Raw genomic sequence first — 26,663 nt, forward strand, 5'->3', positions numbered from 1 at the left:
GTACCATGTCAAGTAGTGTCCGGTAGGCAGTGGCCAGGGCCCAGCAGGTTGCTGTGAGCTGGCCATCTCTGGAGCTGCCAGAGCATTTTTCCTTCACCAGTCTTATCATGCTAACAGGATCCTGCAGTTGTTCAGGGGTGAATTTCCAGATCATTGGAGGAGAAAACTTCTCCAAATACTGGCTGATGTCCTCCCACTTCCCGTGCCACTCAGCATTATCTGCTCCCAGGGCAGGTGTCCAGACAACCTCCCTAGAAGGCCCTGTTCTGACCCTAAACATGGTGTACACAGTACAGAGCAGACAGAGCAACACTAACAATAACATTATACTGTCCTTAACATCAAAAGGGAACTCAATATTTTCAAAAACTGTTGTAGCAGGTCTGAAGGGGAAGAAGGAGGTGAGAGGCTGGAAACAACCATCCCCCCTGTTCCCCCAAAGGGCTGGGTACGATTTTTAATGAAACCCCAGAGGTAGCAACCCAAACCAGGACAGGCAAACAGGACTGAATACACATTTACAATGAAACTCATTGCTTCTGATGTTAGAATGACATAAACATAATATACTAATAAAGCAATTTGGATCCCTCTCCCTGGTCTTAAAGAGAGCATCAAAACAGGCAAATAATACCCCATCTGTGGAAATATGAACAGGCTCAAATACAACATCCATGTGACTGCATCAAACAACATGGTGATCAGGGAGTTTCTATATCCAAATAGACAAATGCTTAAAGTGAAATTGTGATTCTGACTTCTCTCTCTCTGCCCCACGTTGGGTGGCCAAAAATGTGCTGGTTTAAGAGTTAACCAGCAGGGGAAATGAACTCAACTCAAAGGAGAGATTATAAGTCAGAATAACAATTTACTAAAATAATACAGAAAGTACAATCATACAAACAAACAATTGGTCTTAACCCACAAAACCCAAATGTATACCCCAGTACCCTGGGGCATGAACAACGTGGTGTTCCTTGGGCCCCGCTTGAGTCCAAAGTAAAGGGAGAGGGGAAGAACCTGCTGGTGGGAGAGCTGTTGCAGTCTGGGGGGTGTTGCAGTGAGAGCTGTTGCAGTCTGGTCAAAGTGGTGATTGGAGTCCAGTATAGGGTGGTGGTCCAAGTCTGTTTGAGAGAGATGAGCCGCAGTCCTTCTCTGGATCCCACAGAGTGGTTAAAAATGTTCCAAGACTCCAAGATTATATATCCTGCAGTTCAGGCAGGAATGCTCAGCACTTCCCTCAGGGCGGGGAGTTCCACAAAGGGTGTGAGGACAGGAGCATCCTCCTATCTCACAGGCCTCTTAACACCTAGTTTATAGCCTGAGGAGTCAGGCTCTATGAGCAGATGGTGTCAATGGTTCATTGATAACAGTTTCTGGGAAATGGCATGGAAGGCTATAGAATACACAGTTTTGGGTTACACCCATACCCTGATGAACTGGTCTCAGTTGTCCTAACTAGGACACTAGCAATGCCTGATTTAAAACAAATGTGAAATGGTTGTGTCCATTAGCATTAATAGTAGGGTATAAGAAAGCATCAGACTTTCACACAGTCCTGCAGACGTTCTAGGTAAAGGGTTTCTTGTGTTTCCATATACGTTTTGAACAAAACAGATTAATCATTTTTGTTGACATGCTTGATCTGTGTTCTGTTTGGGAGATGATCACACTGCCTTTAGTAGGCAGATTTCTAGTAATTACTGTGGACCTGTGTTAATCTGTGAATATCTAGTTTAAATTTCATGTGTTTGAGCAGTTTGTGTATCCTGAAATATAAAAGAGACTTCTTTCAAAGAATGCAGAGATATGAATATTCCCTGAGCCCGTTCTTTTTCTGCAAGGATATAATAACAAAAAGTGAGACATTATGAATGTAGATAGCAAAAGAAAGACCAAAACCGAATTATGTAACTACCATTGGAAGGGTATTGAATACAACTGGAACTGTTCCTGGTGATGGAGGCTTTTTGAGCATTGAGCAGGAAAGTCCCTTTCTTACAGTTTATAAGTGATCTTGGAATATCTGCCACTGATTCAAATGTGAGTGCCCTGATCAAGTTATTTGGATCAGCTGATAACATACTAGCTTGGCAAGTCTGGGCTTCGTGGAAATCATCATTCCATAGCTCACATTCTACCACAAGAGGATGTAGTGTGAGAAGGAGATCGGACTTTCTAGTGATGTATCTGCTTAAAATCTGAAATCCTTATCTCATTTTATCATCTAGGAAACAGGATAAGACAGCTACAAGTGCAGTTTCCAACAACTGAATCTTCTGTCCCCTCTGGACAATGGATTTGAACCAGCTTGTATCCTGGCAATCAGCTGTTTTCCTTCCAGGGTGTTCTAACACGTATCGTGGAAACCCTGGCTATAATTACAGCAGTCATTCTGGAGAGGTCGTGCTGACTTCCTGACCATGTTAATTAATTAACAAAGGTGTATAAAAATGAGCCAAAACCTTTTAGGAACCTTGCCTGTTGTTTAGCAGATTTCCAAGACAGTATTCAAAGCATTGCCAGATTCCCCACAAAACGTAGAGCACTTTTCTCCCACTTCATGTCATGAGTAGTCACAGTAGCAAAAATGGAATTCAGGTTGGTGAAAGGCCATCTCAGGGATGGAGTCCAACATATTTGACCCTTTTGGACACATAGCTTATTCAGTTTCCGTACTGCAACTGTGTGCATCAAGATTGTCAAATATAATTCCTGAACATGAGACAGAACAAGTGTCTTTTTTACATCTACTTCCATGAAGGCAGCTGGCTGAAACTGTTTGTAGGTGAAAGAAGCCAGTGAACCAAGGCTACATTGGCCTTTTGGTAACCAAAAGTTTCTGCTTTCAGTGCAACTGTCAGTTTCCAGGGATAGTAGTCAGCTCCAATTAATAAATAATATTCATTAATGTATTACAAATTTCTACCACTACAAGTTTTTTCAATTCACATCTCAACAGGCTCTGGTGGCACTTTATGGTGCTAGGCTGTATGTCCTTGTATGTAGTGCCAGTTATCAGATGTTTCCTTACAGCCCCTCCAGTTATGCCTTAGAATGAGCTCTTCTTCAGTGAATTACCAAGTAGACAAGTATTGTTATCAATACTAAACTAATGACTTAAAGCAACAAACACAAAAAATAGGCTTCTTTTTTCCTTCTTCCTTTACAGAGATACTAAGTATATGATAGTGAACTCAGAGATTCTATGTCACTGTCCAAGGATGCTAGTCCAGGGCATTGTACTTCCATACACAAATGTCCCACAGCAGTTATTTTCCTCAGTTTCTGAATCAAAGTGCCATGTCATGTTTAGCAGGGGAGAGGGGGTAAGAGAGATGGAGAATAAAATCAATTTGGTATCTTAAAACTCTCTGTTACTTTGCAGTTGGGAGAGGTGTGTCTGAAAAATAAAGTACTTATTAATATGCCAACATTTTGCTGTTTATGAAACCCCACACATTGGTTTACTTATGTAATTATCAACAGCAATAGGGCCCATAAAAATATACCACTGGCATGGAATTGGTAATAGGAGCATGGATTGCCTTTTGATGTTTTATTGGACTGTTATGGATCATTGGGCATTAGATTCAGTAATATTCAACCTCAGAATTCTGAGTCATCACGGACAGTACAAAAAGTGAAAAGCTTTACTCAAGATGAATCCAAGTCCAGCGTCAGCATTCAGTGCCATCTACCTCTAGTGAAGAGTAGTCTTGTTATACACTTCTCCATCAATTTGTGTTATTCCAACAGATTTTCACATTTAAGAGAGACCACACTATTTATTGCAGTTGTTCTGTAGTGCAGCTCTGGTGCTGAGGCCTGCTTCAGATGATCATTCTAACTTGGACACAACTGCTGAATACCAAGGACAGATATTTTCTCCAGGTCTGAAACTGCTGCATCAAATAGTCAACGGGGAATGCTAAGTAGCATGGACATTATTCTCCTGCCATAGCCCAATAAATATGAAGCAATTAATCTCCTACTAAAGATACTTGTGTTCCAAACATAAGGGTTTCTTAGTATAGGTCTCATGTAAGATGGTGTAGCTTAGACCTAATTCAGACCTTGTTAGCAAAGATGTGTGATTATCTACTTACTCAGGTAGATGGGCCTCTTGTTTAAAGCCTGTTTTCACTGATTTTGAGTTGTCAGCCACCCTAGGTGCATGTGCTCTGTTTTCTGTCAGTCCTCTTTATTGAAGTGTAACAAAAGATGGCTCATTTACCTCTTGTTTAAATCTGGTTTTACCTGTGATCCTGCCCTCTGTTCAGCACCGGTGGCATGACAAGTGGAATGCTCTGCCTCCTTTGGGGTTCTCTAGTATAATAAGGGCATAGACATACTGGAGCGAGTCCAGTGGAGAGCCAAAAGATGATTAAGAGATTGGAGCATCAAGGAGAGGCTGAGACATCTGCAAGTGTTTAGCCCGAGGAAGGGACAATTTGGGGTGATTTTATCAATGTGTATAAACACCTGATGGGAAGCAGTAAAGAAGATGAAGCCAGACACTTCTGAGTTGCCTCCACTGAACAGACAAGGCCATGGGAATAAGTTGAAATGTAATAAATTCTGTTTAAACCTGAGAAGATACTTTTTTACTGTGGGGAGGGTTGAACACTGGAGCAGGTGGTCTAGAGAGGTTATTGAGTCTCTGTCTGTGGAAATAAATCAGAATATGACTGGACAGTGTCCTCATTAATCTGTTCTAGTTGACCTTGCTTTGAGCAGAGAAGTTGGACTAGGTGATCTCTTTCATTTGGTGAAAATGTAGTGAAATCGTGTTTCAGGTTCTAACCAACTTTAGTTTTCATATTACAATAATTTTTCAGTGTGTTTGTAAAACTTGTGAAAATTGTGTTCCAGCAAACTGCATTGCATTGGAGTGCCTACTACAATAACCCAGAGCATGTGAAACTTCTCATAAAACATGATTCAAATATTGGAATCCCTGATATTGAAGGAAAAATCCCACTTCACTGGGCAGCTAACAACAAGGACCCTAGTGCAATTCACACAGTGAAATGTATTCTGGTAAGAAAGTCTATTGTATATAACATTTTCTGTATTTACTATTTTACTCTGTAGAAATATTTTTATTCTCTTGAAATTTTTTATTTTAGTCCACTGACTCTTTGAGAACGAAATGGTTTGCTTTTCCTAATATCCAGAATTTTATAAAAATTCTGAGTTCTACAGAAAAATGTCTTTGCTCTAACTCATGGACTATGTGTGTGCTCTTAATTAGTTTGATATATGTAACTTCATTTCGAGAGTAAGGGAGGGAGGACAGGCTTGCAAATTTTCATAGTTAAAATGGCCAGTCATATTGATCATTTCAGTTGCATCTTGCAACTGATTTCTTTGTTATGTGTCTTTTCTTCATTATTTGAAAGGTTTTCTTCTTAGTTAACTGTGCTGAAAAGTCTAGTTTAATTTGGCCTTTCAAGTCAGAATTCTGGGAAATACTTGATCAAGTATCCGTCAGCCCACAATCAGTTTGTTGAAAGACCTTCCACTATTTTTATGGACGGATTTAATACTTTTTGCCTTGATGGCATATTTTCTCTTTTTACAGTGTTTCATTTTCTACAATGACAGAAATAATGGGTACAATGAAATCATATGCTCGGCTTGATTTTTACCTTGGTTTTTATTTTGTAGAAATCTCTGAACTTCATTAACATAGAAAGATAAAGAAGTCTCAATTGAAATTTTCTCTCCCATTACAACAATCTTCCTGTATCTTTGTCTTTCAAAGATCTTTCAGAACTAGACACATAGTGATTGTATGCCAGCTAGTAGAACTTACATGTCTGTCTCCCTGATTAGCTTGAAAGTTGAGAATTTAAGTGTGGCGTGTGAAAACTTGCTTTGCTTTTCTCCAAATCACATCAGCAATCTTACAGTTAGTGATACCTTTTTTTACTATAAAAATAGTATTTGAGAATTTTCCAGTGTTAAAGCAATTTTATTTCTGTATTACTTCTGTTTATTCAAGATGTTTGTAATTTGTACTTAGTTGTGAAGTAATTTGTTAAAAACAAAATTTGGTCCACACTAGAGAAATAAATTTGCTGAAAAGTATGTAAGGATATGTGTATTCAAAACAGACATTTTCAAATGTTAGTTAGTCAAGACAAATGTTTTTAATAGTTGTGCTGTGTTGGCCTCAGTCAACAGCCTAACACCCGCACAGCTGCTGATTTACCTCCCCTCTTGCAAGACAGAGGAAATAGAAGGAAAACAAGAAGACTTGTGGGTGAAGATAATGGCAATTCAGTATAGAAAGCAAAAGCTGCATGCAAAAAAGGAAATTTATTCCCATCAGCAGGCAGATGTTAGCCACTCCCAGGAAAGTGGAAAAAGAGTTTCATGAAGCATGCTTAATTGTGCTTGGGAAGGCAAATGGTGTAGCCGTGGGTATCCTCCCTGCCCTCCCCCTGTCCCTGAGCTATTTTGCTGCACATATTATATGGTATGGAATATTGCTTGGGTTAGGTTGTGTCAACTGTCCCAGCTGTGTCCTGTTGCAGTCTCTTGCCCACCCCCAAACCACTCACTGGGGGAAGCAGGGTAACAGGACAGGGCAGGGCATAAAAAGGAGAAATCCTTAATGCTGTGCAAGCACTATTCAGTAACAGCCAAAAGATAGGTATGTTATCAACAGTTTTAATCAGAAATATAAAGCCCTGCACCATACCTGCTGCTGCAAGGAAAATTAACTCTGTCTTACTGAGATGCACTACATACAAAGGGTTAAAAATACCTGTCTCCATACTGGAGGTGTTCTCAAAGTTTTTCTTTAGGTAATACAGAATCATGGTCATACCTGGGTTTTTTGTTTTGTTTTGTTTTTAAAAACTCTGACAGTTAAAAGAATCATAGAATAGTTTGAGTTGAAAGGAAACTTTTAAAGGTCATCTAGTCCAACCCCCCCCTGTGATAGAGAGGGACATCTTCAGCTAGATCGGGGTCCCACCCAACCCTTTGAACACTCCCAGGAATGGGACATCCACAGCCTCTCTGGGCAACCTGGTACAGTGCCTCACCACCCTCACAGTAAAGAATTTCTTCCTAATATCCAATCTAAACCTACCCTATTTCAGATTAAAATCATTCTGCCTTGTGCTATCACTATATGCCCTTGAAAAAGGACCTCTCCAGCTTTCTTCCCCTTTCAGGTAGTGGAAGGCTGTTGTAAGGTCTCCCCAGAGCCTACTCTTCTCCAGGCTGAACAGTCCCAGCTGTCGGAGTCTTTCCTCATAGGAGAGGTGATCCCACCTTCTAATCATCTTTGTGGCCCTCTTCTGGATTCACTCCAACAGGTTGATATCCTTCCTGTACTGGGGACCCCAGAGCTGGATGAAGTACGCCAAGTAGAGTCTCAGAGGAGAGAGCAGAGGAGCAGAATCACCTCCCTCAACCTGCTGGCCACGCTCTTTTTGGTGCAGCTCAGAACACAAGTGGCTTTCTGGGCTGTTAGTGCCCATTGCTGGCTCATGTCCAGCCTTTCATCCACCAGCACTCCCATGTCCTTCTTGGCAGGGTTGCTCTCGGTCTTTCATCCCCCAGCCTGTATTGGTACAGGAGGTTGCCCCAACCCAGGTGCAGCACCTTGCACTTGGTTTTGTTCAACTTTGCGAGTTTCCCATGGGCCCACTTCCTGAGCTTGTCCAAGTCCCTCTGGATGGTATCCAATCCCTTAGGTTTGTCAGCTGTACCACTCAGCTTGGTGTTGTCTGCAGACTTACTAAGGGTGCACTTGATCCCTTTGTCTGTGTCATTGATGAATACATTAAATATCACTGGTTCCATTGTAGCCCCTGAGGGACACCAGTTGTCATCGATATCCATTGGGACATTGAGATGGTGACTACTACTCTGGATGCAGCAGTTCTTTATCTACCTGAGAGTCCATCTTAAACGCTGTGGAAGAATTCCCCAGAAAATTATTTTTCTCTAGTGTCCTGCTTGGAATTCTCCAGTGCTGCTTTGCAAAAACTTGACAAAAGTTTAGTTGCTTTAGTTTTATTGAGACAACAGTCTGTGGTACTGACAAATATTGTCTTGTTTTTCTATAGTCTGCCTTTGGATGTGGCCATTTATTGTCTCCTGTCAATAAGGTCATCTTTCTGTTTGATATTTGTATAGTACAAAGTCTGTTGATATTGCCAAAATAAACAATAATGAAAAGAGCTCAACTGAATTCTGAAGAAATAGATTGGGTTTGCAGGGGTCACAGTTATGCACAAATTGGTTATATCTAATATTGAATTCCATGAAATACAGTGAAAATGGAACTCAACATATGTAGAAAGTAAATGTGAAGCAGAGAGAAACTCTAATCTGGAGATCCTCTCATGGTCAACTTCCTTTTCCACCTTTCCAGATTCAGCAGTACTTGATTACATGAAAAACGTTGGGAAGATTTAAGGAGAAAAGAACAGAATAAGGTTCCATTAATATGATGGAAGCAACTGCTTAGTACTCTCTGTCTGTTTTGTATCTCTTCTCTTTATTTATTCTTCATGGTAAGAGACGTGACATTTATTTATACCACACTTTCCATTATTATTTACAATTCCATTGTTCTAATTGCCACAGAAAAATGCTTAGCTTCTGTTTCTTCTGTGTATTTTTCTTAAAATATTAATACAGTATGACAGTTTAATTATAGCTAGTTTTAGACCAAACCCACTGAAATTCCAAAGAAATTATACTCTTGAAGGTAGGCAGAAAGAAGCCTAGAAAATTTTAGTGTAAGTGACCAAAAATTTCAAAGCACACAAGAACTTTTAGACTAGAATATAAATTAGAAGATTCTTTACCATTTTGCAAAAGTAACATTTTTTACTATGGGGGATATGTTTTTGGCAACATCAGTGACTTCAAGCGAGGAGTTTTAGGAGTCATTTATTTAGTATGTTCTTGTGCTTCTGGAAGGCTTGAAGGTTAGGTATCAGGATTACATCAATAAATTATAGGTAAAGTTTGTCCATTTTGTTCAAAGATGTTTTCCTCTCAGTAATAACTTCTGTGCATATCGTCATTCATATTTAGTCATTCTTAAAAGTGATTCTGACAAACGGAGTTTTTGCAGTGGGCTCTATACTCCCCCTGCTGATGTCTATGAATAGACAAAAAGTAAGCATATTATCAGTTATCTTTTTCTTGAAAATTCTTAAGGCGGGGGAAGAACATACAATTTTTCACAGAACTGTACTGGTTCAGGTAAATGCTTTTGAATGCTTATTGTAAGAAGTGTTATACATGCTTTGATTGTTGTGGTTTGTGCATGTAACAATATTAATTTCAATTGTATTTAGTTGAGAGTCACATTTATCATTTTTTAATGTTTTTTAATAGATCATCTGTTACTGTACTAGATGTATTAATGAACTCCAGTATGTTCCAAGTATGTTAGTTTTTTTCTCTAGGAAAATGTGGCTAACACTACTGATATCTAATCTAAAGCTGATGAAGTTTTTTAAATGTGAGACAGGCAACTTAATTAGCATTTAATTAGCATTGGCAGATGTTGTTCCTAAGCCACTCTCCATCATCTTTGAAAAGTCACGGAGAACAGGAAAGCCAAGGACTGGAGGAAAGCCAGTGTCACTCCAGTGTCTTCAGAAAGGGAAGAAGGATGACCCAGGAAACTACAGGCCATTCAGCATCGCCTCAGTCCCCAGAAAGGATGCACTGCCAGCAGGTTACAGGAGGTGATTTTGCCCCTCTACTCAGCCCTGACAAGGCGGGATCTGGAGTCCTGTCTCCAGTTCTGGGCTCCCCAGTTCAAGAAAAACCAGGAGCTATTAGAGAGGGCCCAACCAAGTGCTATGAAGGTGATGACGGGACTGTAGCATCTCTTTTAGGGGGAAAGGCTGAGAGAGCTGGGACTGTTCAGCCTGAAAAAGAGACAACTGAGAGGGAATCTTATCAATATATACAAATATCTTAAGTGTGGGTGTCAAGAGGATGGAGCCAGACTTCTCAGTAGTGCCCAGTGACAGGATAAGGGGCAACGAGCACAAACTGAAACATGAGAGGTTCCATCTGAATATGAAGAAAAACTTCCTTACTGTGAGGGTGACTGAGCATTGGAACAGGCTGCCCAGAAAGGTGATGGAGTCTTCTCTGGACATACTCAAAACCCACCTGGACGTGATTCTATGCAACCTGCTCCAGATGAACCTGCTTTAGCAGGGGATTGGACTAGATGATCTCCAGAGGTCCCTTCTAATGCCAACTATGGTGTGATTCTCTGTTTTACATACAGCATGCTAAGTATGTAAATGTTTAGCTCTAGAAAATTTACATTAATCAAATATTAGGAGTTTTAAGTTGACACTGTAAGAAGGTAAAACAGTAAGAAACAAAGAATCAGGGCATTGCAGAGTTGAAGTTACTACTGCAGTATTAACTGATTGCACTTAGAAAATATGGTGAAATCTACTTGTTCTAGTTAGAACAGCTGGGACCAGTTCATCATGGTATGGGTGTAACCCAAAACTGTGTATTCTATAGCCTTCCATGCCATTTCCCAGAAACTGTTATCAATAGAGCATTTACACCATCTGCCCATAGAGCCTGACTCCTCAGGCTATAAACTAGGTGTTAAGAGGCCTGTGAGATAGGAGGGTGCTCTTGTCCTCATGTCCATTGAGGAACCTCCTGCCCTGAGGGAGATACTGGGCATTCCTGCCTGAACTGGAGGATATATAATCTTGGAGTCTTGGGACCTTTTTTAACCACCCGTGGGATCCAGAGGAAGACTGCAGATCACCGCTCTCAACCAGACTGCAGACCACCACCCTATACTGGACTGCAACCACCACTCTCAACCAGACTGCAACAGCACTCTCACCAACAGGTTTTCCCCTCTCCTTTTGCTTTGGACTCAGGGGGCCCAAGGAACACCACTCTGTTCATGCCCCAGGGTGCTGGGTTATACATTTGGGGTTTGTGGGTTAAAACCAATTGTTTGTCTGTATAATCATACTTACTGTATTATTTTATTAAATTGTTATTCTGCCTTGTAATCTCTCTTTTGAGTTGAGTTCATTTCCCCTGCTGGTTTACCTTTAAACCAGCACACTACTCTAAATGTATTCTTTTTTTTATCCATTACATAGAAAATATAGAATGTACAACTTAGGTCAATTAATATTTGAATAGAAACTGTAACTCTGGAATTTCCTGACTTTCTTCTTGATTTATCGTTCTCAATGTTAGATGTTTGTTTTCTGTGTACTAGTTTCTACACATCAAATAATGCAAATGCAAGTGATTTTATGGCCTATTTGTGTACCTAGTGAAGTCAATAGGAAAAATTGCGATTAGTTTAGTGAGAAAGGGATCAGGAACTTGCTTTAACTGTTAACAAGCTGCACCGATCACAGTCTCTCACTCCTCTTTCATAATTATATTGTAATATATAGCATGGCTCTGTATTTTCAGGAGGATTGCTTTTTTCAGTTATCATGGACTAAAATCCACTCTAGCATTGGAAGTTAAAAATCTCAGGACTACATTCCTTTTTTCTTTTGCACGAGGTTCCCATGACTTTAGTGTATTATTCTGAATTGGTGGAGATAGAACAGCAGACTGACTCCCTATAGTTTATTTAAACTCCTGTTTTGACATTCTGTTTCTGCTCTAGATGTTTAGTGTCCTGCATCCCGAGTTTCTATTGTATTAGCGTTAATCTTTTTCTTTAGTGATACCTCTTTTTTTTTCAGGAAAGTTAAGTTTAAAGCTTGTATTTCATGGGCCTTTACGATACTCAACATTTGGAGATCTCTACAATGCTAAAATGATATTCATTTGTGTCTGTTGTGTTCTTTTGCTGGAGAAAGTAATGAAGAGAAATCTCTGTAGAAAAATGTCATGAGAGAGGAAATTATCATAGCACAAAACTATATATCTAGGAGCCTTATGTGAAAGTAATTTAGCCTATTTTTTAAGAAAGGTGATGAAAGCTCAAGTTATGTCTGTTAGTACCTATGTTATGTGATCATACTTTAAAAGATTTTTTTGAATTCAAAATTAAGCCCATTACAAGTAGATGCATTCATTAGAAGTACTCTCTAACTTTTATCCTGTCTGCTAGAGACCTTGACAGCTCCTTTAGAAATACTTTGGGGGTGTAAAATGCTAGAAAAATATTATAAAGAAAGCCATAAGATTAACTTGTGCAAAAAGGGGAGTGTTCTAGGTGAAAACATGAAGATATGTATGTCATTTTCATCATAGAAAATCATGCAAGAAGATCTAGTTATTTTCTCAAGTCTGAGTTAGTATTTTAAATATCTGTGTAAGGAGCCACTTGCAAAACAAACTGGTAAAACTACAGGGTTTATACTAGAAATCAGGTCTGGTACAATAATACAGTATAAAAAATTCTGTAAGAAATACTTGAAAGTAGTCTATATGGTAACAAAAGTATTTGGTTGTAGAGCTATAGTCTACTGAACAAGGACAGTTTATCTCCTTAATATAAGACTAAAAAAATATCTGTAAAGAGTATGTAGTTCTTCTCTTCAATTTAAATATCTTTTAATTTTGTGTTGATTTTTTTTAAAGGAAGCTGCACCTACAGAATCTCTGCTTAACTGGCAAGACTATGAAGGACGAACTCCCCTTCATTTTGCTGTTGCAGATGGGAATGTAGCAGTTGTCGATGTCCTGACCTCCTACGAAGGCTGCAATGTAACATCTTATGACAACTTGTTTCGAACTCCCCTTCACTGGGCAGCCTTACTTGGTAAACTGGACAATGCTGAAATCATTTAGTCATTAATTGACTGTAGTGTTTAATCTTTGTCTGTGATTTTTATTTCATTCCAGCCTGACATTATGCAAACTAATCTTCTAGAACAATAGTAGTTTCTGCTAGACCAAGAGTAGAAGTCTGTGTGTCAATTGCTTGTTTTAGCTTCAGATTCTCTATGAAGCATTGTAAAATGCAATACTTCAGGAGGCTATATATGCTGATGGTTTAAGAACAGTTAGAGCACATTGAGATGTTCTGGCATATGTGGCTTTGATCATAGGTTAAAAAAGCCAGTGGTACGGTGGTGTCTGAAGTGGTGTGTGCACACGCCAGCATGAATGCAAGACAATCTATTGGAGTACTTGAAGACAATATCAGAACTTGTTTATTTTTTATCTGAAAAAAATTAGAGAACTTTACTAATATTTCATATATGGATTGATGCTAGTACCCTCACTTGGGCCACGTGTAAGATGGCCACATAGGGTTTGTGAGGTGCCTGAGAGAGGAGAGTAGCTCCACAGCACAAAGTGATTGACAGTGGCATCATCAGTTGTGTTCACTTTCAGCCTATTGTGATGTATTGCAGTTTATGTGTGCTCAGTTAAGTGGATTTATGATTATATTATCTAGTTTTTATTAAACTACCCCTCACAAAATAAACAAATGACTTAAAAAGATTCCCACAAAGAAACCACAGATAATCAGATAATACCAGCACAAGTGAACAACAAAAAAATGGCAGAGCTGGCACTTCTCCTACTTCTAGAAAAAGCTCTTTATCAGTCATGTTATGACAATCTAATCAGATCTTACAACAAGTTTTATTCAAAAAAGGGTTTTTTTCTGTTCAGATTGTTACCCTGAGACTCAGATGCTCTGTAAATTTTAACCTTGCGTATGTGAATTCTGCACAGTTTGATTTTACAGGTTACAAAACTGGATCTTTGCAAAACAAGTTAAAACTTAATTAAATAGAAAAAGTCTTAATGCAGGGAAAGACAAACCATAAAATTATAGCCACAAAAATAATATGATTTAGAAAATTGACTTCCTATTTTCCATTCTTCTATGTGCAGGAGGAAAAAATAATCACCATGTACTAGATAAAAGAATCTTCAAACAGTCTCTCTCCCCTTTTAACAGGCTTCATCCCAATGACCCTTTGGGACACTGCAAACAAAGAATGCCAATAAAAGAATCATATTGCTCACTGGAGCAAGTTACTGCAACTCCAGTGACAATATACATGTAGTTTGGTTATGTTTATTAAAAAAAAAAAAGAAAAGAAAAAAATAAGGATGTTCTCAAATTTGCATTTGCATTGAAGTAGGGATACTGAATATTTACAGAGAAATTATGAAGCATTTTAAGTGTCATAGGATCAGTCTCCCAAAGAAATACTCATTACACTTGGTTCTGCCCAAGAAGCAAAATTTATTGTGTCTTGAAATTGATTGTATTTAAGAGAGAAGTTTTGTCTCTTGGAAAAATGGATTGTCTAATCAATGTAGAATAAAGGGCGAAGATGTGCCAAGACCTCCAAGAGTACTTTGTGAACTTGATGAGATCTCTAGGTGGCACGGGCCCTTGGGGAACTTGTGGTTGGTAAATCATTATTAATTTTTATGCTTCTGGTTTTAAGTTAAATACTAAATGTTATATGTAGATCTCAAAGAGACTAAGATGTTACTATATAGGTTAACCGTAGGAAATTTAAAGTAGTGCAGGGTTACAGCCACAGATTTTCTGTAGGGATGAGGGATTGCATGTGACTGCATCTTAGGATGCTGTTGCTTCTGTTGCCTTTTCTTTTGTGTAGATAAAAGTCTCAGCCAAGTTAGATCTCTTCTAAGTAAAAGTATTACAGAAACAACAGTTCTTGACTTCAAGAAATAAGTTTTAATCCTTACATTAATGTCCAAGTGAGATCCATCTTTGCACCAATTTGTTTACTGTTGCACACAATACAAATTTTTTTTCAACTCCCTGAAACTTTCTTTCCCGTAGATGATTCAGCTAGGCCTCCTGTCCTGATCAGAGAGTTAAATTCCCTTTTTCTAGTTGTCTGTCCTGAAAGTTCAGGCAACTGTTTTTCAGGCTCAGTACTCCTATGGTTTTCCTGCTAGAATTGCACTCCAAATCAACTTCTCCCAGTGCACCTCACTTTACTTCTAATAGTCTTCAGGTGGGAAGAGCATAGCAACATTACATCTCTTCTTTTTATGCTTTCAAGCAAGCATATGAATGAATCAGTTGACTTTAGTAGCAATATACTATACTCTGTTTTCCTGTCTATGAAGTCAATATAAATTTTACCCATCCCTCAAAAATGTTGTGATTTTAATCTAAAAATATTCTAATCTGTTTTGATGGAAGGAGTTGTGTGTGAGTTTGTTGTTTATGGTACCTGGTAGTAGACTGACCTCCAGATTCTGATACACATTTTCAGTTGAAATTTTGGTTAAACAAATCCTAAGTAAAGAATTTGCACTTGATTTCTGTAAAACAATGTGACCTATGATGAAATTGTCAATGTTAGTTTAGCCTGTCTTTTAATGTACAAATAATGGAGAAATGCTCATCGTCATCAGTCTATGATCACTTTACTGTTTCTGACTGACCTGTCACTCAAATGCAGTGTCTCAGCTGAATTGTCATAAGCTTTTTCTGGAAAAGTTCAACTAATTCGTTGCAAAGTTTTGTTTGGGTTTGGTTTGTTGTGGTTTTTTCTTTTTTTTTTTTAATATTGAGATGTTTAACTTTAGGATTTGATATTTATCTGGTTTTATTATGTTATTTTTCTCAGGTCATGCACAGATTGTCCATCTCTTATTAGAAAGAAATAAGTTTGGAACCATCCCATCTGATAGTCAAGGTGCAACACCCCTACATTATGCAGCGCAGAGCAACTTTGCTGTAGGTAGCACGTACCCTAAATGTGAAGTAAATGTATTTTGCTGAAATATTTATAGTGTAACAAAGTGTTTGAGTTGTTTTTGAAATCATATAAGCACGGTGTTGTTGGCATGAGTTCAATTCAAACTTTTCCTATGTTATGTGATGTAAGTGTGGTTAATTTCAAACTATTAAAAATAGATTTTAAAAAAACTAACCTGCTGTACAAAGAAAGGCACTTTGAGCTATATATTTGCATCAGGACACACAATAGTCATTCAGGTGCTTCAACAGAAAGCAGAATGGCACCTTCCTTTTTACAGTCCTTTTACTTTTTAAGGCTCATTGTAGCAAAATCTAAGCAGTTATAAGCAGTATTTAGAGTGAGATGACCTGTATGAGTATTTACACAGCTGCTGCAGTACCAGTCAAACCAGTCTTTGCATTCAAGAAGGTGATTAACTTAGGAATATTTGGTATTATGAATGAGCTGTTGTCTCATAAAGCATGGCTGAAGAGTTGAGTAACTTTTATCATAATTCTTCAAGAGCACTATATTTTTAAGTTTTTAAAATGTTTTTTAAATTCAGACAACAAAGAAAATTGGTTTCTCAGACAGCCTAATTCTTACTTTGGTATAATAGGTATTTTTTTCCCAGAGCAAGATCAGATACAGTACTACCAAGTATAAAACTCAGCAGTTTAATGATTGCTGGTCATAGATGTTACAGAAATAGTTCTCAAGTGCTGGAATTGATGAAAGCTTTTCTCAAGCTCCTCTGCCCCTCATAGTTTTCATAACCTTCCTTTATAAAACCCTTTATCAAAAGGGTTATTTAGTGCCTAATTATTGTAGTTATGTAGTCCATATTGCAAAATGTTCTTAACAGGGATACTAATTTAGGTCTTTCTTGCATACCTGCATGTTAATTTTATCTGGAAGTACAATTGAAAGAGGGAACTGACCAATGTCTGTTAATGCTACAGCTGACACCTCATGCCTCCTTCTGAGAGTGAGTTTTGGGAGTTTGATGGGGTATTTTTGGAGTTGATCTTCAGTAAGACCATTCAGATATTTTTTAAATTCAGACTTTTGTTGAAGTATACTTTTGTGTATAACTTTTACTTTTTTAGATAATTATTTTTTGATGCTGGTTATTGTCTGTTGTGGGGTATGTACTATTTGGGTCTAACTCACACACCTAAAGTACTTGTGTTGTAAAAGGCTTTCTTTCAAGTTTGAGTTAACTCTTAGATAGAATGCTTGTATTTACTGTCTGGTGATTAACTCTGCATTCTTTTATCTTTTTTCTTTTCTATATTGATACATTTCTAAAAAACGATTTTTCATACTGGCTTTCTTTCTCCGGGCTTGATTCAGTTGATTGAAACATCTTCATTTTGTTGCTGCCTTTTGATCTCATCAGCCAGGCAAATATAATATCATTTAGGTTTTTTATGGAAAAATAAAGTACGTGGTGGAATCAGACATTCTTTAGTAATCTTGTGTACTTACAATGAATGTACTGTTTCCCATCTTACACGAAGAAACAAACAGGAGAGTTTCATTTAGATCTGCAAACCTCTTTTATCTGGAGACATATTCAAAAGCCCTTGCCTAAATTATGTCTGAAGCCTCTCTCTGTTTTTACTAGTCCAGTTGTTTCAGAGCACCACTGTTTGCTTTTTTTTTTCTCCGTTATATGCATATAATTGAGTAATTCTCATCACTGCATTCCATATACATAGACACGTAACTGAGTGGAGACACATCCATGTTCTGGCATATAGAGTAACAACTCTATATTTACAGGTTGAGATTCACATTGTTGTTCTATTCAGTCTGCCCAAGTTTGGATAGGTGTGGTGTGTTCCTCAGTTAGGTCCTTAGTCCCTAATACGAAGACAGTTTGTTCTTTTGTGTTTATTGTAAATATTTGCATGGCTTTCAGTTTTATTTGCTTCGATATTTTGTTCTTTCTTCTGTTTTTTGCTGGCTACTTCCTATAATATGACATTTTTGGTTTTTTTAAAGACTGAAGAGATTTAGCCAACTCTTAATTTATGTGAAGAATTTGTTCCCTAGGACTAACTTATCCCCACTTACTACAGACAGGAAAAATTCTAGAAGAGAAGTTACCTAATATAACCACCCAAATAGGTTGCCTGAAATTTAGATGGTGTAGAACACCCAAATAAACATCTCTTTTTAAATTCATGTGTGAAGGAAGATGCTCTATTTGTATTGACTTCAGTATGCAGAATGCAGAGCTAAATATATTTTTTTCCTGAATTTTTCCAGAAGAGTCCAAAGCAATGTACTTTCCTTTCACATACTCATATAGATAGATCTAGTAAATGAAATGTGGATACTCTGTCTTATTCTTAAATATTCAAAAATAATATTTAGTATTTTTCAGAGTTTCCTGATAGCACAAAATAAAGTGATACAGGTTTACCTCTATGCTTTACTGTTATTTTTCAACTTTGTTGTTTTTTATGGTTTTTTCTCCACTTTTTTTAACAGTGCTAAAATACATGTGATCTTACGTAACAAAATACATGTAGAATTAAGCTGGTTGGTACTTCTATTTTCTGAGTTCTTAATCATCCTGTTGTAATTTAATTTCACTTTGCTTTCAAATTGTGATAACTTCATTTTGGAAAATAACAATTATAGCACTGTGGGATTTTCTTCCATTTTTTTCCAATTAAAAACTGTAGAAAGGAAAGGGTAGTTGAAAGAAACGCTGCTTGGCTAAACTTAATGGAAAAATAAAATTACTAATTTGTATTTTTCGAATACGTGCCTTAATATTGAAGAAGTGCAACCTCCACAGTGCTTTTTGCTTTGCAGGATTTCAAGCAGTGCAGAGTATTGGTAGGGGGCTGAGTTGCTGCCCTAACGAGAAGCCATTTGTGTCTGAGGTGTAGTGGTGGTCACAGAGCTATAAACACATGTTGGTTTGTGTGGAAGGCTTAGTGTGGAAGGCTTAATGCTTCCATTTCTCATTGTTTCTGGCTGGACCTTTGTACAATAAATTGATAGTTCAGACCTAAATTCACAAAGCTGTAAGGATCTTAGATCATATTAACATAAGATAAATGAGAAATTTCCTATTTCTTTAGAGGGATGGAATTATAAGTAGTAGTGAAAATAAATTCAAACTAATCAATAGTACTTGGGTATTTAAGCACCTTTGTGATTATTAGCATTTAATTCCTTGTAGACAAGAAACTCTCATCCTATCCAGAGCAGTGATAGAGCCATTTTGGGGTCACATAGGGAGAGGGCTAAAATAGTGTTAATACTGAAATGTCAGTGTAAAGTAAAATAACGAAACCTGCGATTTTTTCAGTTCTTATTGGCTAGCCTATCAGTGACTCTTCAGAGATGTTTTTTAGCTGTTAAACACACAGCCTTTTAAGGCATTGGATAGAAAAAGGAAAATCTCCTTATTCTTTTTCTAGCACTTGTAACTTTCTCTTCCTTCCTTTCCTGTGTGACTTATTAAGAATCTAGGAGCAGGTTAAAAAAGTGGACTTGTTTACTGAGAGCTTAACACAAACACAACATTTGAAGAAATAAATCTTTTTGCTTTGATTTAAATAGAGATTTTAGTGTAACAGTTGCAGAGGAAAGTCTCAACTCAGTTGTAAAGATTTTCTTAATCTTTTCTGATTTATAATATTTAAGTAATTAGGAACCTGTTGATATTATTAAATATTAGAAAATATATCTGTGTTGCCCCAAAAGTATTTTTTTTAATAGTTAAATTATTAGGGTTTGACAAAGTAAAATATTTACATGTGCAGTTATATTTGTAATGGGAGAAAAAATATGTTGGAAGAATATTTCGAAGGGACATTATTTTCAGGGGAGGTTCAGGTTGGACATCAGGAGGAATTTCTTCACAGAAAGGATGATTAGACATTGGAGTGTGCTGCCCAGGGACGTGGTGGAATCACCATCCCCGGAGGTGGTTAAGGAAAGGCTGGATGTGGTGCTCAGTGCCATGGTTTGGTTGACAGGGTGGTGTTTGGTGAAAAGGTTGGACTTGATGATCTCAGAGGTCTTTTCCAACCTAAATGATTCTGTGATTTTTATCATCATTGTATTGCAGTAATGTTTTGATAAACCAGTAATATTTTTCCCATTGCTTTCTTCTCAGTGACTACAGTGTCTTTTTCTTCATTATGATGAACACATGATGTCTGACACTAAAAAGAAAAAATTATGAAATAAATGACAGTGTTAAACTCCTAGTTAAGAATACACTATGATTATTGGTGAGGAAAAAGGCATAGCAGAAAATACAGTGCTCCTGTTGAGTTATTACTCTTTATAAACATGAAAAGGAAAAACTAAGCTTTGATTTGCTTCATAAACAGCTAAATGAGACACAGTAGTTTCTTGTTATTACAGATTCCTTTAAATCTTAATTTCAACAGTATTTCTTTTCAGGAAACAGTTGAAGTATTTTTGAAACATCCTTCTGTAAAAGATGACTCAGATCTTGAGGGAAGAACATCCTTCATGTGGGCAGCTGGCAAAGGCAGTGATGATGTTATTAGGACTATGCTGACTTTAAAATTGGATATTGATATCAATATGACAGACAAATACGCTGGCACAGGTAAGATGCTTTACAGCAAAGAGCCACTGGACATTTCTGGTCAGTGTGATTTCCATCAGAAAAAACATTTTTAGAAGCTATATTAGCCTTTTCCTGGATGCGTGCTTTAATCCTGAAAATATTTCTGCATTAGTTTAATTATGTATGAGTGTCAATTCTTTGCCTTATTGTGGCAAAGAAACAAACCTTTTCTTCATGGATTGTATCAGTTAATTTGAAATATAGCAAGAAGTACTGCTATGCTGCTACCTAGATCTGGATCCTGGAAAAGGGAGAGCTGTTCTGTATTTTGAAGAATAAAATGAAATATAATTGCATAAAAAGCCCTCCCTGAAAATATCTATTAAAATGTATTTGTCAGTAAATACATACTTTGAAACAATATGGAGCAAACTAACCAGTGAAGTTGTAAGTACCATAGTTGTTTGTAAAGGTAGTGTAATAAAGATTAGAGCTATTGCACTTCTGTTGTCCAAAAAGTGAGTCAAACTTGATATCCCCCAAGTTTATCACCCCATTATCTGCCCAGAGCAAAAGATAGGTATGCAGCACAGTGATTCAGGATTCAAGCATGCAAGTCATGAAATTCAAAATTTCCTGTATAATATATGAATTTATCTCATTCATGAAAAAATATAAGAATTTGTGGTATAAATATTGTACTTATGTAATGTTTTCAACAAAAACAGGATAACAATTCTGACAGGTGTCAAAGTGTTTCTGCATTATTTATAGAAAAAGAGGAGACTGTGGATATACTGGGCATAAATTGGAGGGGTTTGATAGCAGGAAGCTTCAAACAGTAAGATGTGTAGGAGGAGGTCAGGAACTACCCAGTGCCACACAGAGCCAGGTCACAATGTTAGAAGTTAAGTGCAAAACTGTATACCTGTGTATAATAAGTAGTAAAATGACAGCCAAGCTCATAGTCAGACCACACATCCATGAATAATACAATAAATACAATAAATACAATAAATACAATAATACAATAATACAATAAATACAATAAATACAATAATACAATAAAGGGCATTTCTCCTATGTAATTTTAAACAGATAAGAATGTATAATTGCAATGTTTGTTTATATAAATTTTCATGTATTTGTTGACTGCATACATATGCAAACTAACCTAAGCTGCATGGTTAGATTTAGGAAACTTACAGTGTCTCAACCAAGAAATAAAGATATGAGTTTAACAGCTTTTCTCTTTTCAGAGTGCACTTTGAATAACATACAAATGGTAAATAAATGTCACGTTAGGGTTGTGTGGTTCAGGATTTTTAAACGTAGATTGTATGAATATTATTTTCATATTAAAATTTGAATTTCTTTCATTTTCTTTGGTGATATGCTGGGTCTCAACAAAAAGCAAAATACACTTAACATAAAATTCTATTCAAATATCTAAACTCTTGCTTTTCTTACAGTTTAGCACACTGAAAAATAATCAGTCTTTCCAAGTTGTGGTAGTTTGTAATTTTTGAGTTTAAGAAATACTGCAACAAATAAAATATCAGTCTTCATGTTTAATGACTTTAAAAGCTATATACTCTATGATTGTATTAATTTCATCTTTTATCAGTCTTACCTACATTTGCTACTTCCTGACAGTTCCCTTTTAAATACTTTACAGTACTCGTTTCAGACCTTAAGGTGGAGTAATGTAGTTACTGTGCAAACCTCCTTACAAAAGGTTTTCTTCTTTGCAGACAGTACTCACATACCGTGTTTCTGAAATTACTCAGGTGTGGATTTCATGCTTGAATAATTCAGGTGGTTGGGCTTATTATCTTTCGGTCTTAAACCTTTTGTAGCAGTGATCTGTAATCACTTCTTAATCTTGATTTTGTTGTAGGGCTTTTAATCCAAGGAACTGAATGGGTTTTCCATTTACTTTAAAGTGCCGTTGTGGAGAACACACAAATAGTCCTAAAGTGGGGAACTGTGCTGTTTGTCGCTTGCTGTCGAGCAGCCTGAACTAAACCATTGTGCAAGCAAGTGCAGTAGCATGGGCTTTATTATAGGGAGCTGCAAACATTAAAGGAAGCACACCAGTAAATCACTCTCTGATTTTTTTTACAAAGGTTCTTAATCATTCCCAATTTTTGGTAAGGGAAAAGTAGCGTTGCATTCCGATGGGAAACTACGCACTAGTAGAAAATAGTGTACATGCCACCGTCCCTGGGATACAGTTGCTGAGGAGAGTTCGAGGTTGTGTGTTTCTGACTTTTGTGTGCAACTCAGTTAAGCTCAGTTATAATGTTGCGTTAACGCAGCCTTTTTGCATTTACTTAAAAAAGAGCAAGCTCTCCATTCAGCTTTGCTAGAACATCGAGACTCTCAGTATTGTGTAGGAGAATGACACCAAGGGAAAGGAATTTCCCTCTTCTCAGAGATCAGCGCTGCAGGAGCATTACAGGGGCAGCTTTATAGCTCTGCCGTCACTGCGCACAATGGAGAGGGCTCTGTCTGTCGGCTCAACAAAGGGCCTATTGTAACCAACTGGCTGAAGAATCTCTTCAGTCACCGTGACTCCATCACAGAAAATTTGGCTTACAAGAAAATATTGAGCACAAAGTGCGAAACGAGATGCCTGCGTCAGAATGAGTGATAGGGGGGAAGAACCAGCCAAGCTGACACAGCAGCTCTTTTTCTATTGTATTGTTACACACACCCCATGTGTCATCTGATGGAGTGGTTTACTGCCTTTGGTTTCATAAGAAATTCAGGACAAAAACCAGAACCTAGAGTTTACTTTGAGGTCAGACCATGAAAACCAGGCCCTTCCCAATGTACGAAGCGGCAGGGATCTCATTCTTGTTGAATTTCTACTGATAGCCACCCACTCACATGGCTGCTGGAGATGCGCTTATTTTTCATGAGCTCGGTGAGCACTGCTGTGCTTTTTAGCTGCAACAGTTAAACATCAGTGTCATCTCAAAAGCATGATTTCAATTACTAAGGCAGCACTTCTCATAGTGTCTCTGACTGTGACCCCAGTGCCTCATTCATCTGTATCACAGTTCCAGTTGCTATCACTGATATTGAGACTCTGTTTTATGGCAACACACTTCAGCTGGATTAGGTTCATGGACAATATGAACAACCTGAGCATTTTATTAGTACCTGTGTAACAGGTTATACTGGGTTACTGTTTCATAAGGTGTGCGGAGTTGGTACCACTGCTACACAGTAGCTGGCAGATACAAAAAGCCAGACTGTTTTGATATTCGGGCTGCAGTTCAAGAAGCAGTTCCTTCTCACACTGGGCTTCGTGATGTGCATTTCTGTGTAATGCCTCTGCTGGATCCTGACCCTGTCTGTTTTAATATTAAACAAATGCATGTAGGTACCTAAAACAAGACATGTAGATACTGTTTAGAGCCCCATATTTTTCTGGCTTGAGCACGCTCAATTCTCACTAAGGATGAATACCTCTGAAATTTCACAGGGAACTCACTTTATTAAATGCACATTTATGAACTGCACTCTTTTGTGTTTTTATTCTAAATTATTTTGGTTTTCTTCATCTGTAAAATATTCCACATGTAAGGCAGTGTGAGAATGTAGGTTGTCTGATTTGATTGCTGACTGTAGGAAATAATCCAAAGCATTTTGATTTCAAATTGTAAATAAAATCACCAGTATATGTGCCCTCCATTGGTTTGAAATCTCACTGCTCTGTGTAGTTCTCCTTTCCTTCAATAAGAATTGTGAACTGGTCAGACTGGTATTCCAACATTTTCCTCAACTCCAGCTGACAGTGCCTGCAGGATGGCAATAGTAACTCCAGTTACAGGACACCACATCTAGAACTCCGAGTTCTGAAGTATCTGAAGTAGTGTAGTTTTCATTCAACTGAACATCATAAATTGTAGAGATGAGACAAAATGCAATACCTGGTTTGTAATCTTTTTTTTTCCTGAAGAAACCAGGGAGCTGGAGATACTGTGCAAGATATGATGGCCTTAGTACAAAATTTTGTGTAAAATTTTTTCCAGAAAGGCTGGGGGAGGAGCAGGAACAGCTGGATGGTAATCTGTAGTTAGTTTTGGTTGAGACAACTTTGTTTATTTGAAAGGAAAAAAAGGTATTTTCAGAAAAGCATTGAAGAAATAATTAAAGGTTTCTTTCACTGGTGATGGGCAGTCTCAGAAATGCCACAAAACAGAGGCAGAAGTAAATAATGTAATATTCTGTTAATCAGAAGCTGCTAATCTTCCACAAATCCTCAGTATAAGCCGATCTCGGTAGTGTTAAGCTTAAAATTTCCATTTGTGCAAGTTAGAAACGTGTTTCAGGGCTAACAGTTATCCTGCTTATGGCTTATGTGGCAAGAAAATGTTGTTATATAATCACTTGCTAGGATTCTTCAGTTTCTTGTGGTTGAAAAGTACCTTTTCCACCAAAATGGTTGAAATGAATTTTTATTTCGACTGTTCTAATTGTGAAATTCCGAAGCTCATGGTACTGTGGTTTGTTTTTCCTACTCCTTAATTCTTCTAGCATTACACGCCGCTGCCCTTTCTGGCCATGTCAGCACAGTGAAATTGCTGTTGGAGCACAAGGCCCAGGTGGATGCTCTGGATGTCATGAAGCATACCCCGCTTTTCCGAGCCTGTGAGATGGGACACAAAGAAGTGATACAAACACTCATTAAAGGTCAGCTCTTATGACTTTACAAACTTGTCCAGAGTTCTGGTGCTGCTTTCTGTGGGACTGGGAAATAAAGAGATAGCTGAGCAAGAGGTGGGGGTAGGAAATTGCTTCTCTAAAGCGGGTTTTGTCTATAAGTACTCTTTGTGGGATAACACTAGTAAATGTAAAAGATTATCAGATTGTTGTGCAAAATAAGTGTTAAATATAAAACTATCAAGACTGGGAGAGTTCTTTTCACAGCTCATTTCTGCTCAGGCCCTTGCAAGTACATTCTAGTCTCTCAAAGCAACACTTCCCCCCAGCAGATCATTGTTTTTCTTTCTTTTTTTTTTTTTTTTCTTCATCAGAAAGACCAAATTAAGCTTTCTTCACTTTTGTGAGAAAGCATTTCTAGCCTTCTTTGAAGACTTTTGACCATTTAAATGAATCTTTATTTTTTAATGCAGATAGCTATCAAAATCCTACATCATTAATATTTTCCTCTGATTGGTTTTTAGAAGCAGTATTTTATTTGTAGACAGAAACAGGTTTTAACAATGTACACAGTGTTAGATAATTGTAAAATATCTGCTGAAGTGTAAGAAGTATTGTGAAACAACAGTGGTATCCTCGATGTGAAATTCTGTCATTTTAGCTTCCCAGAAACATCTCCCTCCTGCTTCAGACATGATCCCATTTACGAACAGATGAAGTATCCAGGCTAAAAAGTTGCAAGTTTTCCATCAACCATCCTTTCTTACTGAAAAATCTGCTTCCCTTCATGATCTGCTAAGCATATTTTAACCTCTTGTGAAGCTCTTCCTCCCACTCCCTGTGCCATTTAGCTTTTGTGTGTGCAAGAACCTTGTAAACATAACCAAGTTATGTTTAATTATATATTTTATGATATAGAGAGTCATTGTTGCTGGTTGGTTCAAGCTTTTGTATTTGTGGAGTTTTATTTTTGTACAGAATTTTTACATCTTGCAAGAAGACAGAGAAATTAATCTTTAATCTGCATTAAAGAGCTTTAGCATGCTTGAATTAAGAAAAAAATTAAGACTTTTCCAAACATTATTCTTACACTGTAAATATTTCATCTTGCCTGCATTAGATATTTAAAAACAGATTTAATCTGAGGTCTAGTGTTTAAAAGTATTTTTCTTGTTAACAAATAAAGGTTTTGCTGACAATTAATAGGCCTGAAACAAGTAGAGGCTAAGTTTTTCAAGGGCATTTGATAAATCTGGAGATTCTAAAGGATTTGAATAACAAAATTCAAGTTATTTTCAGAAATATTTGTCTAAATTGTCATTTTACCAAATAAGTTCTAGTTGAACATAAACTTATTCTTGTCTTTTCTTAGCATTCAAAAGTGTTTTCTTTTTATGCTCAAAAATATATTTGCTGTTTCAGGAGGGGCAAGAGTAGATTTGGTTGACCAAGATGGCCATTCACCTCTTCACTGGGCAGCCCTGGGAGGAAATGCTGACGTGTGCCAAATCTTGATAGAAAATAAAATCAACCCTAATGTGCAGGATTATGCAGGTAGAACACCTCTGCAGTGTGCTGCTTATGGAGGTTACATTAACTGCATGGTAGTGTTACTGGAAAACAATGCAGATCCAAATATCCAGGATAAAGAGGTATGTTGTTCTTCACTGAGGTATATAATTAACTTTAGAATAACCATACAT

General features: G+C 37.4%; 1 protein-coding gene across 5 annotated transcripts in view; it reads left to right on the forward strand.

Moving 5' to 3' along the window:
- Positions 1-26,663, forward strand: part of INVS (inversin) — a 99,951-nt gene that overhangs the window by 46,581 nt on the left and 26,707 nt on the right. For 4 of the 5 annotated variants that reach the window (XM_039387507.1, XM_039387508.1, XM_039387509.1 and 1 more), the window contains 6 exons: positions 4,876-5,043; positions 12,598-12,778; positions 15,597-15,706; positions 20,151-20,322; positions 24,835-24,990; positions 26,383-26,612. In XM_039387507.1, the coding sequence (XP_039243441.1) occupies positions 4,876-5,043; positions 12,598-12,778; positions 15,597-15,706; positions 20,151-20,322; positions 24,835-24,990; positions 26,383-26,612 (1,017 nt within the window). Of the gene's footprint in view, positions 1-4,875; positions 5,044-8,449; positions 8,544-12,597; positions 12,779-15,596; positions 15,707-20,150; positions 20,323-24,834; positions 24,991-26,382; positions 26,613-26,663 lie in introns of those variants that run through there. The other variant, XM_027740541.2, reaches the window with a different exon arrangement.

This window comes from Pipra filicauda, unplaced genomic scaffold, assembly GCF_003945595.2.
Source record: "Pipra filicauda isolate LSUMZ 115617 unplaced genomic scaffold, ASM394559v2 scaffold56_size3634133_pilon, whole genome shotgun sequence".
NCBI lineage: Eukaryota > Metazoa > Chordata > Aves > Passeriformes > Pipridae > Pipra > Pipra filicauda.